This window comes from Dasypus novemcinctus, chromosome 17 (assembly GCF_030445035.2).
Source record: "Dasypus novemcinctus isolate mDasNov1 chromosome 17, mDasNov1.1.hap2, whole genome shotgun sequence".
In the NCBI taxonomy this organism is placed as follows: domain Eukaryota; kingdom Metazoa; phylum Chordata; class Mammalia; order Cingulata; family Dasypodidae; genus Dasypus; species Dasypus novemcinctus.
The window spans coordinates 3,080,152-3,092,972 of record NC_080689.1 but is presented as its reverse complement, the minus strand read 5'-3'; the positions used below and the strand labels follow the sequence as shown (position 1 = coordinate 3,092,972).

Here is a 12,821-nt window from a genome sequence, read left to right as displayed (position 1 = left end):
GAGCCGTTCTCAGCGCCACCTGGCCTCGCCTGCGGGCTCCCCCGTGCTGCGGAGCCTCTTTCCTTTCCTGGCTCTTAAAGCCCTCGTGCTTTTTCAGGGCTCAAGCCCCACGAGCCTCCGCCCGGCTCTGGACGCAGCGCCCCCACCTCGCCGCGGCGCCAGCCCTCCGGGGTGAGCGGGGCCTGACCTGGGCTTCCTCCCGCTGCGCCCCGGAAGCAGGACCGTGCCTGGAAGCAGCGGGGCTCAGCGCGCTCCCGCTGAGGACTGTGAAATGGACTGGGGTGGCCATGGCAGGTGCGGGGCAGTGCGCGGGGCCCCCGGCGGGCGCTTCCCACGCGACGCCCGGACTCACCACCTGCTCCTGCAGAGCCCGCACAGGCGAGGGACGCGGGCGCCTGCGCCCCAGGATCCGGGTTCACGCAGCCGAGCAGCGAGTCGCTGAGGCGGGGGGGAGGGGGGCCTTTGGGACCCCCCTCCATGGGGACCGTATCCTTTCACGTTGTCCCTGGAGCCCTGGCCAAGGCACTTGGGCCGCGTGGCCATCGGGGGCACAGGCCCCTCTCCGAGGCCCGGCCCGTGGACGCGCTGGAGCTTCCCGCCCGGCCCCGGCCACCTCCGCCGTCTCCCGCAGGGCTCGTGAGCGCACGGAAGCAGCTCGGGCCGTGGGCTGCCCGCGCCCCGCCTGTGCAGCGGGCTCGGGTGGCAGGGCCATGGGGCGCGGGCCGGGAGGGGGCACGCAGGAGCGCACATGGCACCTCCAGGGCGGGCCCCCAGGTGTGGGGGGCGGCGCCGGGAGGAGGAGGTGGGGGAGCAGGACCGGCCTCCTCCCCGGGCAGCCACCCCAGGGCCCCACAGGCCTCGGGGGCCCGCGTCGACCACTGCCCTGGACCCCTGGACGGCGGCTCCACCTGCAGCCGGCACCCCAGTACTGGGGGGCAGGGGCCGGGGCCCAGGGCAGGGGGCACACAGGCGACCTGGCAGACCCCGCGCCCAAGCCCAGGGTCGGGGTCCAGCTGTTGAACCAGAGGAAAGTGAGGAGCCCCCCAAGTTGTCGGGGGCTTTGTGGGGCGGGAAGAATCTGGCGGCAGCGGCACCGGTGCAGCGCAGACCGGGCAGGGAGCGCGCCCGTGGCTGTCCACCAGGTGGCAGTGCAGGCCGCGCCCGCCTTTCGAGGCCGGCGCCGGTGGGGACCCTCAGCTCAGGCGCCACTGCGCGGTGGCGGGGGTGGGGGGCGGCCAGGCTGAGCCAGCTCAATCCACCTCCGGCTTTCTACCCCCGTTAGGGCACAGCCCACGGACGCTGGTGGGGGCCCGGATGGATGGACTCGAGGGGGCCACAGCCTGCACCGAGGCGTAGCGCACCTCTAGGACCCCAGGGGCCCCCTTGCGCCCCCTCCCCGTTCTGCTCGCCCCCGGTCTCCTGTTTTAGGACTTGGGGCCAGAGGAAGCGTGCAGGGGCTTGGATTAGCAGCTGCAAGGTTCACCACCGGTGTCGCCTGCACGTTTTTAGTGTGTCTTCCACGGTGTCACTCGGCGACGATTTACTTCCGTTCTCCTGTTGGTGGACCTGGGAGGCTGGGTCGCCGGGAGCCGCCTCTGAGGCCGGGATGAGCGGGCAGGGGCTCTGTCGGGCCCGGGGACCAGCCCCTGTGCAAGCCGAGAGCCACAGGCAGGACTGGGGGGGGCGGCCGCAGCGCAGGGAGGCAGTGCCAGCCGGCCCGGGCAGGGCAGGGGCCAGGCCTTTATCCTCCCCCGCACGGTGTGTCACTGAGACCCCCCGAGGGGCGCTTGGGGTGTTCCTAGCTTGGGGCATTGCCAGCGTCGTGCTGGGCGCTCTGGGCCCTGCGCTGTGGACACGCACCTGGCTCCCGCTGGGTGTCCACCCGGGAGAGGACCGTGGGCAGGGGTGAGGCGGCGTGTGACTTTCAGAGGGCACGGCCGCTGCGCCGCCGGCCCAGCTGCTCCCAGCGGTCTCCAGGCAGGGCAGCCCCCTGCCGTCTGCGCGCTCAGCCCCGGGGGGAGCAGGTGAGCCCAGGTAGCAGAGCACAGCGGGGTCCCAGGACGGCAGGGTCCCAAGGCTGGGCTCCGCGGTGGTGCTGCACTCCCGTGGGCTCCCGCCTCAGAGCGTCCAGCTCCCTCTCGGGGTGCTTGAGGCGCCTTCTGAGATGACCAGGGGCAGCACCCCAAGACGGTGGGCAGCAGGCTAACGTGAGGGCTGGCTGCGAGGCAGGGTCCCACCCCCACAGCCAACAGGGGTCCGCCCCTCCCACCCGGGCACCCACATTTACCACCACGCACCCGCCTGGCCCTGTTGCTGCGCCGGGCGCGAGGGCTGGGTGTAGGCTCGGGCGCAGGCTCCGGGCGCCCAAGCATCCGTCTGGCAGCTACCCTTCAAACTCCCACTGTGCGTGGCGCGGTCCCGTGGGGGAGACGTTAGACAACCACCAGGCGTTCTGCACACGCGCGAGGCGTGGCACCGAAGGCATGGCTCTCGGGCCCAGCCCCCTGTCACTTGCCGCCTCGTGCGTGGGAACAAGTTGCTGCACCTCTTTGTGACCCCTGTAAGGTGGAATAGTCACAGCAAACAGCCTTTTCCGGGGGTGGCCGTGAGGAGGCGTGAGCTGGCACAGCCGTGAGCTTGGAGGGCAGTGTGTGGGGGTGATGGGGCCCTGCCTGCGTGCCCCTGGCCCCCAGGTGCGAGGGCCAAGCAGGAGCTGGTCGTCAGGCGCCCACCCCTACTGGGCCCGGCAGAGGGACCCGGCACCCAGCCTGCCGGCTCCGGCCGGTCTGACCACAACTTGCCCAGTGGTTTCCCAGACGGGCACGGGCTGCCGGTTGGTTTCTCTGATAAGATCCCATCGCGTATCTCGTTCAGGTAATGGGGCTTATCAAGCAGGCGCTCGTGGCACCAGCCTTCTCCGGGTGGCACCAGGGCGGAGGAGGGCCATGCACGAGGCATCTGTGGCACAGGGAGGCCCCAGCGCCCGTGCTGCCAGGGCAAGAGGGGCCCCGAGGCTGGTCCTGGGGTCCACCTCGAGTGGCCTTGGCGCCCCTCCCGCTGGCCTCGGGGCTTTGGGAGCCTTCCAGCGGCGAGACGCAGTGTGATGGTGGGACCCGTGTGTCAGCTCGGCCAGGCGGTCATGCCCGGTTGTCTGGTCAAGCAAGCCCTGGGCAGGCAGTTGATGGCACAGGTGGCCGGTCACACCTACAGCCAACTGAGGAGACCGGTGTCAGCCACGAGCGACGTCTCAGCCAATCAGCTGAAGGCCTTAAAAGACGTGATTCCAGCATCGGAGAGAACCCCACTTCCACTCACGGCAGCCAGCGTGAGCAGGAGCTCAGCGGGGACCTTGTCGGCGCCGCCGGCTTGCAGCCTGCCCTGCAGAAGTAGGACATGGCCACGTGAGATAATCGGATAAAACCTCCTGCTGTTTTCAGAGTTTACAGAGATCTCCGGCCGGTTGTTTCCCTAGAGAACACCGACTAACACATGGAAGAGACCTGACCAGGGCTGGGGTGTGGCCCCCTCCCCTATGCCAAGACCCCCGTCACGGCAGGGCGGGGCTGGAAGGACCCCCGGCCATCTCATCCAGCTTCCTGACTTGTACAGGGGACAAGGGGCCCAGGGAGGGCGGGTGAGCTGTGCAAGGTGACTCCCGGGGAGAACCTGGGTCTCCAGCCTCCCCTCCCCTCCCACCCACCAGCCTCCCCGAAGGCCGTGCGTGGGGAGAGCCCTCTCGGCTGAGCCTGGAGCAGTCACTGCCGGTGGCCCTGGTCCAAGGTCACGGTTAAGGTCAGTCTGGAGGTCAAGGGCAAGGTACTCACAAACCTTAAACCACCCCAGAGGGCTGTCCCCGAAGGTGGGGCCCGGGGCCGGCTTGTGGGGACAGCAGAGCCCGCTGCGCCACCGCAGCTTGAGATGCGACAGGTGGGCGCAGGCTGCCGTCCTCCGATGAGCCCCACTTCTCGGGTCAGGGGCCGAGGGTGAGAGCACGGACTCCTCAGGCACACCCAGCACGTGGGGGGCCAGCGCCGGCCAGGCTGGGGATACCACCGGTGCCTCCCGGATCCGTCTGCGCCACCCTTCGGCCTCCGCAGGCCCCCCCAGGGCAGGCCCAGCCCCAAGGCCCTGGGATGCGGCCAGTTCGATTCAGCCCCCGTCCTCGTGCGCGCCAGGGCCTGGCGCAGCGGATCGGCACCCTGGCTGCCTTGAGGATCCTCCGGGGGCTTTTTAAAAGCGCAGGTGCCCAGGCCAGGGGACTCCGGGGCAGGGCCTGGGCACGGGCATTTAGTAAAGTGCCCCCAGGCAATTAGAATGCAGAGCTGGCTCGAGACCAAGGGTGTGACATCAGGGGGAAGTCCCCCAAGTCCTAGGCGGCCCCTGCTCCCTCCGGTCAGCTGAGGCAGGGCCGCTGCGCACCGGGAGTCAGGAAATCCCCGGGACGGCCCAGTGACAGCAGCATCCATTAATCATCAACCTGCACCCAAGCCGGGCCAGAAGCGGCACCTGCTGAGCCGGGGCAGACCTGCCTGCCAGCTTTCTCCGCGGTCCCTTCCTGACCCTGGGTCAGGAGGTGCCCGAGGTCCCCAGGCTGATGGGAGCCTGTCTCTGCGCCACGGCTGGTGAGTGGACCCCTGGGAGCCCTGAGGCAGCCCCTGGAGGGGGGATGCCCGGCGGGGGGGGGGCACCCCGTGTCAGTGCCAGGACAGATGTTCTAGGAGGTAGAGGTGGGGGGGGGCATCACCCTAGCTCAGGACGAAACTTCTGACATTGGCCAGGCTGCCCTGGGAGGTAGTGAGCCTCCCGTCCCTGCAGCAGAACCGAGGCCGGGAGGCTTAGGCCCAGACATGCCCCGTGGCTGGAATGGCCCTACGTGGGTCAGAGCCCATTATGCAGCGGGGAGTGGCTGCGGTGGGGAGCGGGGCAGAGGCTGGGGGGCCTGGGGGAAGATGGGGCCGGGGGCCGCCCCGCCGCGTCTACCTGTGGGAACTTGGGCAAGCCACCTGCCCCTGGGCACCGGGGTCGGCCTCCGCCCGTGGGACAATGCAGTGTGGGCCCCCCACCCCCACCCCGGCTGGCGGGCCGTCATCTGCACACAGGGGAAGGGGCAGCAGGCAGGGCGGGCCCCCTGCCTCAGTGGGGCGGGAGCCCTGCGCTCTCCTGGGCCCTGCCCCGAGACCCCACAGCCCGACCCAGGCAACCCAGCAGCAGGCAGCAGGGGTGGGCGCGGCGCCGGCCTCAGTTTCCTAGGGGCTTTCCCAGGCTGGGGGCGCAGGGAAGAGGCGGCAGAGCGCTGGGACGGATGGGGACGGGCCCTGCGGAGCCGGGATGAGGGCTGCTGCCCCAGGGGGGACATCCAGAGGACCCCCGCCACGGCCTCCCAGCGGGGCACACCTGGTGGAGGAGGTGGGGGGCGTGGAGGGCCTCAGTCCCTCGCTGGCCGCCTGGCCCCTCCCGGCCACCTTGGCCCCTCCCAGCCGCCTTGTCGCCTCCCAGCCACCTCGGCCCTCGCTGGCCGCCTGGCCCCTCCCGGCCACCTTGGCCCTCGCTGGCCGCCTGGCCCCTCCCGGCCGCCTTGGCCCCTCCCAGCCACCTTGTCGCCTCCCAGCCACCTTGGCCCTCGCTGGCCGCCTGGCCCCTCCCGGCCGCCTTGTCCCCTCCCGGCCGCCTGGTCCCTCGCTGGCTGCCTGGCCCCTCCTGGCCGCCTGGTCCCTTGTGGCCGCCTGGCCCCTCCCAGCCACCTGGTCCCTCGCTGGCCACCTGGCCCCTCCTGGCTGGCTGCCCGCGGAGGGAGAGGAAGGAGCCGGGGCGCGGCCAGAGCAGATGCTGCCTGTGCCCCTCGTCCCGGGGCACTGCCCTCCTCTAACCACTGACGTCCCCTGCCCACCCCACAAGGCCATGGCCGGGCTGCTCCCCTCCCCCAGGGCAGTGGACCCCGGAGCCTGTGCCTCCCCCTCCCCCCCTTCCCTCCCCTGGTGCCGGCCCTGCTGTGACTCAGGCTCTGTCCCCCCCTGCAGGGCCGGGGAGAGGTGAAGCTCGTCCTGCTGGCCACCGTCCAGGCCCTGGAACCGACCAGGAGTCATCTTGGGTCCCTCCGGGCCCCAGGGCGGGGCTGCGCGGGGCGAGGCAGGGGCAGCCCCCAGCTGGTGGTGGCGGGATCGGTGGGCGTGGGGGGGTGCTTGGCGCTCGGTGCCGGCCCCTCGCCGGCCGCCGTCTCCAGGGACCAGCCTGGGGCCTGCCCTCCCCCGAGCTGCCCGGGTGGGCAGTGACCTCCTCGTGTCCAGGATGTCCCGTGACCTTGGCCGGACGGGCCTCTCCTTCCCCTTGGAGACATGGGGCCTGAGGCCGGCAGCAGAGCCCCGGTCCAGGTCCCAGTGCCGGCCCCTGCCGCTCCGCAGGGACCCCTCCGCTCAGGCTCCTGGGCGCCTCCCCACTCTGGTCCGGGGACCCCGAGGCGGGCTCTGGGTCGTGCTTTGGACTTCCTGGGGGACATCCCCTTGCTGATGGGCTGCCAGGAATGGGGCACCTGGGCAGCCTGCTGGCCGGGAGGGTGAGGATTCTGGAAGGGGCAACTGCACCAGAGAGGGGGGTGGGCGAGGGGGTGTCGGCAGGATATCCAGGGCTCTGGGAGGGTGGGAGGTGTGTGGGGGGGTGTTCAGAGGCCCCCAAGGTCAGGGCCAGGGCTTGAGCCTAACTCCAGGGAAGGAAGAGAGAAGCTGACGTCTGCCCTGGAGTCAGGGGTGCACGGGGACTTTGAGAGGGCCCTGGTGCTGGCCAGATGAGCCACCCCTACCTGTCCCCTGTGGGCGGGGGCTCGCGTGTGGCCAGAGAGCCAGCGCCGGTGGCCACCTGTCCAGATCGGGAGGGGAGCGGCCCTTTCCCAAGTTCGGACTGAACTCGCCTCTGTTTATTTTCCACCACGAGTGGTCAGCCCTGCGGCCCTGGGCGTCCTAGGCTGGGCAGGGAGCAGGGCGGGCGGGGAGCAGCTGAGGCAGGAAGGGCCCCCCGGCCTGGGAAGCGGCCAGGGAGTGCCCTGCCGGGGCCATGTCAGGAGGCGCCCCGGCTTCAAAGCCCACAGCTGGGCTGGCACGGCCCAGGATTCGGAGGCGCTAGCCTGGGGTCCCCTCCTCAGCCCGTCCCCCAACTCTGTGGGGAGCTGCCTGACCCCTTGGCTCCCAGGACCCTGCAGTCACCCTCCCTGGGGTCCCTGGCCCTCACCGCGAGGTTCACCGTGGGAGAGTCAGCCAGGCAGGCAAGCAGAGGCACCAGCCAGGCCCTGCAGCACGTGCCAGGGCCCACCTCCTGTGGGCGCGGCTACTCCATACATATGCATGTGTGTGCACGTGCATGTGTACAGAGTGCGTGCATGTGTACATGTGCATATACTTGCATACGTGTACACATGCATGTGTTGTGTAGTGTGTACATGCATGTATCTGTGCATGTGCACATGTATGTAACAGCATGAGTGTGTGCATGTGTGTAAATATGTGTGCTACATGTGCATGCACGCTTATGCATGTGTACGCACGTGTGTGCGTACATTTATTGGGGCACAGGCCTCAGTTCCTTTGATCTTCCAAACTCCTTTCTGGGGGAAACTGAGGCTTGGAGAGATTATGGCAGAAACCCAGGGCAGACAGGGCGGCTCCTGGCCGGCCCTCAGGCCCCCGGGGGACTCGGGGTGGGAGGCGGCAGAGGCGGCCCCAGGTGCCGGGGTGGGCGCGGCGGGGGCGGCGCGGGTGGTCCTGACGTGCGCCCACCCCTTTCCCCGCAGACGCCGCGGCGCCGCGCGAGGCGCTCCGCTTCCACGCCGAGGCCAAGGGCGCGCAGGTGCGTCTGGACGCGCAGGGGCGCGCGGCGAGCAGGCGCGCCACCTTCCACGACGGCATCGTGTTCAGCCAGCGGCCGGTGCGGCGCGGGGAGCGCGTGGCGCTGCGCGTGCTGCGCTGCGAGGGCGGCTGGCGCGGCGGCCTCCGCGTGGGCTTCACGCGCCTGGACCCCGCGCGCGTGTGCGCGCCCAGCCTGCCGCCCTTCCTGTGCCCGGACCTGGAGGCGCAGAGCGCCACGTGGGCGGCCGTGCTGCCCGGGGCCGGCGCGCGGGCCGGCGACGTCGTGCGCTTCTGGGTGAGCCGCCGCGGCCGCCTGCGCGCGCAGGTCAACGCGGGCGCCCCGCTGCTGCTGCGCGGCGGCGTGCTCACGCGCTCCCCGCTCTGGGCCGTGATGGACGTGTACGGGACCACCAAGGCCATCGAGCTGCTGGGTGAGGCCCCGGGACCCAGCCCCGCCCCCGGGGGAGGGGGAGGCTCGGGCGGCGCCCCGCCCCGCCCCGGCGCCGCGGGAAGAACCTTCCAGGCCCTCATTTCCGGTCCTCGCTTCCACCCGGCGCCTGCCCTGTGTGGGCGTGCGGACTGGGACACCAGGTAGACGAGCCCAGGGGTAGGGAGGGCAGCCTGTTCCTAGAGCGTGAGAGGAAAACACCGGCTGCTCTGTGAGCCCCTGCTAAAAGGAAGAGACACCTGGGCTGGGCTTTGTAGCCTACGCAGGAGTTCGCTGTGAGACAAGGGGTGATAAGCAGAGGGAACCCTAAGCTCACCGGTAGAGGTGCAGAAGACAACGCTGGGGGGAAAGGCGGGGCTTTCAGCCAGAGGTTGCGGACATAACCTTTCCTCCGGCCGCCCCAGAGGAGAGTGGATTTCAGGAGAGGGAAAAAGAAATATTGGAAACGTTCAAAGAAAACATTAACACCAATCCTTCGCAAATTTTTCCAAAAAAAAAAAATGGTGAGAACGCTTCCTAAATCATTCTATGTCTGAGGCCAGCATCAGCCTAACACCCTAACCTAAGCCAGAGAAGGATATCACAGAAAAGAAAGCTGCAGACCAATTTCCCTTGTGAATCTAGGTGCAAACATCCTCAAAAAAATACTAGCAGATTGAATCCAACGGCATACTGAAAGGATTATATACCAGGGTCAAGCAGGATTATTCCCAAGAATGCAAGGGGGGTGAGCAGGGTCCTGGCACAAGGACAGATACATGGACCAATTTGAAGGGCAGTGAGGTTTCAGAGATTCCAGGTTACATCTATGACCAACTGGTTTCCAAGAAGCGTGACCGGTGCGTGAACTGGGGAAAGGACAGTCTCTTCAGCGAATGCTGCTGGGAAAAGTGGACTGCCACCCGCAAAAGAATGAAATTATCTTTTGGGCCCACAGGCAGCGCCCCCCACCCCCACCCCCCTCAGGGAGTTAGGCTTCCCAGGTGGTGCAGCTCCAGCCCCAGAGCTCACGGCCTGGCAGGTGGGCGGGTGGCCCAAGCCCCTGGGAGGATTTTGAGCCACACCTGGGTTTGGGACCGTGGCCAGGGCTGAGGGTCTCCAGCCAGGAGGTGGCAGCGGCCAAGAGGAGGGGGCCTGGAGGAAAGCTCTCCCACTGGGTGCAGGGAAGGAGGGGCCAGGACGGGGCCGTCAGGTGAGCAGGGGCTCCAGGACCGTGGCCTGGGAAGGGCAGGCGAGGACAGCTGTGGGAGCCCCCGGGCTCGCCCCTGCCCTGAGCACCCCTTCTCTGTGTCAGATCCCGCCGCCAGCCTGCTGCCCACTGCCCAGCCCTGGCTCCTCGGCGACGAGGCCACACCTGAGCCTGAAGGTGAGTGTCCTCCCCCAGCACCAGGGACCCCCAGGGCTCCAGCACGTGGGGGGGCACGTCCCCAGCGTGGACGCCTGCCTCGGGCTGGAAGATTTGGCTCTGCTCCTAGAAACCTAAAAGCAGTTTAATGCCCCTGCCTCCAGGAAGAGCAGCGAGTTACACAAGCTTTGCAGGTTACACCGGCACACTCATGATCACAGAACGTTATTTTGTTCCAGCTTTTAAAAAAAGCAATCCATGAACATTTGCCAAATGGGAGTTAAGGAAATATTATAGCATCAAGACAAAGGCAAAAAACCACCATTATAACCTCTTGCCCAGAGTTAACTGTTACCCAGAATCGCTTACCTCTTGGGTGGATTTCCTTCTAGAACACTTTTTTTTTTAAATGTACTAGGTTTGGGGATTGAACCCAGGACCTTGTAGGTGGGAAGCCAGTGCTCAACCACTGAGCCACATCGGCTGCCCTGAGTTGGTTTTTTCATTTGTTTTCCTTGTTGTTTTTTTGGAGGCACCGGGAACTGAACCCAGGACCTCCTTTATGGGAAGCTAAAATATTTTACTAGTTATTCCTCCCTCCTCCCCATTGTCACACACCTTGCTTTCTGTCTCCTTTAGCTGTGTGTTCTTCTGTGTCTGCTTGTATTCTCAGCAGCATTGAGAATCTCTGTCTCTTTGTTGTGTCATCTTGCTGCATCAGCTCTGTGTGTGCGGTGCCACTCCCGGGTAGGCTGTGCTTTTTTTCACGCAGGGCGGCTCAGTGCAGGGTGCACTCCTTGCGCGTGGGGCTCCCCTACGCGGGGGACACCCCTGCGTGGCACGGCACTCCTTGCGCGCATCAGCACTGCACATGGGCCAGCTCACCACACCGGCCAGGAGGCCCTGGCTTTGAACCCTGGACCTCCTGTGTGGTAGGCAGACGCTCCATCCGTTGAGCCACGTCTGCTTCCCCCAGTATTTTTTAATCCTATGTATACAGATGTATGTATATAAATGGATAGTGTTCAAATGTTCCCCTCTTTCTAAACTGGAAATTCACATACACGCATGTACACGTACCTTCACTTGTTTTTTTTTGTTTGTTTGTTTTTTTGTTTTTTAAGATTTTATTTATTTCTCTCCCCTGTCCCTCCTCCCACCACCAGTTGTCTGTTCTCTGTGTCCATTTGCTGCGTGTTCTTCTTTGTCTGCTTCTGTTGTTGTCAGCGGCATGGGAATCTGTGTTTCTTTTTGTTGCGTCATCTTGTTGTGTCAGCTCTCCATGTGCGCAGCACCATTCCTGGGCAGGCTGCACTTTCTTTCGCGCTGGGCGGCTCTCCTTACGGGGCGCACACCTTGCGTATAGGGCTCCCCTACGCAGGGGACACCCCTGCGTGGCAGGGCACTCCTTGCGCACATCAGCACTGCGCGTGGGCCAGCTCCACACGGGTCAAGGAGGCCCGGGGTTTGAACCGTGGACACCCTAACCACTGGCCTAAGTCCACTTCCCCCTTCACTTGTTTACGTTGTGGGTCTCTTCCCACAAGGGAGCCCGACTGCTCTGGTCTGGCCGAGGGCCCCTGGGGAGCAGGTAGCCCTGCCTCCGTGTGCCCTGACCCCGTGTCCCCTCTCCCAGGCGGCGCAGAAGAAGAGTGTGTCATCTGCTTCCACCGCGTGGCCGACGCCCGCCTGGTCCCCTGCGGCCATGCACACTTCTGCTCCAGCTGTGCCTGGCGGGTCTACAGGGACGTGGCCACCTGCCCGCTGTGTCGCCGAGCCGTGGAGGCAGTGGCCTCGGCCTGGGGCCCTCGGGCTCCGAGGCCGGGGGCTGGCTCCTAGGAGGAGAGGCCCGCCCCCGGTGGGCTGCGGCGGCTGTGACCACGACAAGAACAAACTCCTGGAGGGCGCGGACTGGCTTCGCGGGCCCCGGAGTCCCGGCCTGCACCCGGACCCTGTGGGGGAGGGAGGGCGGTCCTGAGCCTGGCTCAGCTGCTGAGGGGCGTCGGGGTGGAATGTGGGGTGCGGGGTTGCACCGATCCTCCGTAAAGTGGAGCCGCCTGGTGGGGCGGTCGTGGCCCCTGCTGTGTCACGCGACGGGAGGTGGGACACGAGAGAAGGCACCCTGGTCGTGGTGGTGGTTTCCTTGCCAATCTCTGAGATATGAAAGTAGGGTTTGTCTTTTAAGGGTGGTTTTCTAGGAACCCTGTCGCCTTTGTTGCAGGTGGTTGGAGTGGGTGGGGGGCCGGGGCCCTGGGGACCCTCCCCACACAGCTGGGGCTCTGGGGACGTGTGCTCCCCGCCGAAGTCCCAGCCGGCCTTGCCTTGCTGCTCCTGATTTGTGGGGACAGCCTAGAGGCTGGCGGCGACCTGGGAGCCCAGCTTGGCAGGTGCTGGTGGCAGGGGCAGAGCTTTACCTGTTGCCTGCTCTGTGATTGGTGGGGAGAGGGCTAGAGGAAGGACGGTTCAAGCCTGTTGTGCCCAAATCGGATTGACGGGCACCTGTGCAGCTGCCTCCCTGCCCACCCGGAGCCAGGGGCGCAGAGCGTCCGCTCTGATGGACCCTGTGGCAGCTTGATATGGTGATGAATTCCAAAAATAGATAGTGGATTATGCTTGTAATCTGATCTGTTCCTGGGCATGACTGAGTTAGGATTAGGGCGATGAGTCCCCGCCCCTTGCTGGGTGGGACTCACAGATAAAAGGCATGGCAAAGGGCAGAGTTGGGGGTTTTTGATGTTGGAGTTTGAAGCTGAAGACTTAAGCTGGAGCCCCGGGGGAAGAAACAGAGCTGTTCACCTGAGAGTCTGCAGATGGCCTTGTGGAGGAAACAGAGGAGCTGAGCCCCGAGGAACCCAGGAAGCCTGAACCCCGCAGACGTTGGCAGCCACCTTGCTCCAGCACGTGGAAATAGACTTTGGGGAGGGAAGTGACTTATGCTTTTCGGCCTGGTATCTGTAAGCTCCTACCCGAATAAATACCCTTTGTGAAAACCAACCCGTTTCTGGCGTTTTGCGTCAGTGCCCCTTGGCTGACTGATTCAGACCCAGAGGAACCTTTGCCCTGGAGTGGGCCCCTCTCCCCCACCCAGGAGTGAGCTGACCTTGGGCACACGACTTGACTTTTGTGAGCCTCAGCTTCTTCATCTGTACATTGGAAATAAGATTATTTTCTTTGTTTGTAAGATACGAGGATGAAG

The 12,821-nt window shown here is 66.0% G+C and overlaps 1 protein-coding gene across 1 annotated transcript; it reads left to right on the top strand.

Annotated features, from left to right (window-relative positions):
- Positions 1-4,520: 4,520 nt before the first annotated feature.
- Positions 4,521-12,613, top strand: NEURL3 (neuralized E3 ubiquitin protein ligase 3). Its single transcript, XM_004483588.3, has 4 exons — positions 4,521-4,622; positions 7,778-8,263; positions 9,575-9,646; positions 11,262-12,613. Exons 1-4 carry the CDS (start codon positions 4,595-4,597, stop codon positions 11,462-11,464), a joined length of 789 nt encoding a protein of 262 aa, XP_004483645.2. The 5' UTR covers positions 4,521-4,594; the 3' UTR covers positions 11,465-12,613.
- Positions 12,614-12,821: the final 208 nt, after the last annotated feature.

What these genes read in the sequence shown, in the direction of transcription:
- NEURL3 (XM_004483588.3), top strand. Translation starts at nt 4,595, where the DNA reads ATGGGAGCCTGTCTCTGCGCCACGGCTG. An exon ending in CTGTCTCTGCGCCACGGCTG is followed by an intron (nt 4,623 to 7,777) that starts GTGAGTGGACCC and finishes CTTTCCCCGCAG; the next exon opens with ACGCCGCGGCGCCGCGCGAG. An exon ending in GGCCACACCTGAGCCTGAAG is followed by an intron (nt 9,647 to 11,261) that starts GTGAGTGTCCTC and finishes CCCCTCTCCCAG; the next exon opens with GCGGCGCAGAAGAAGAGTGT.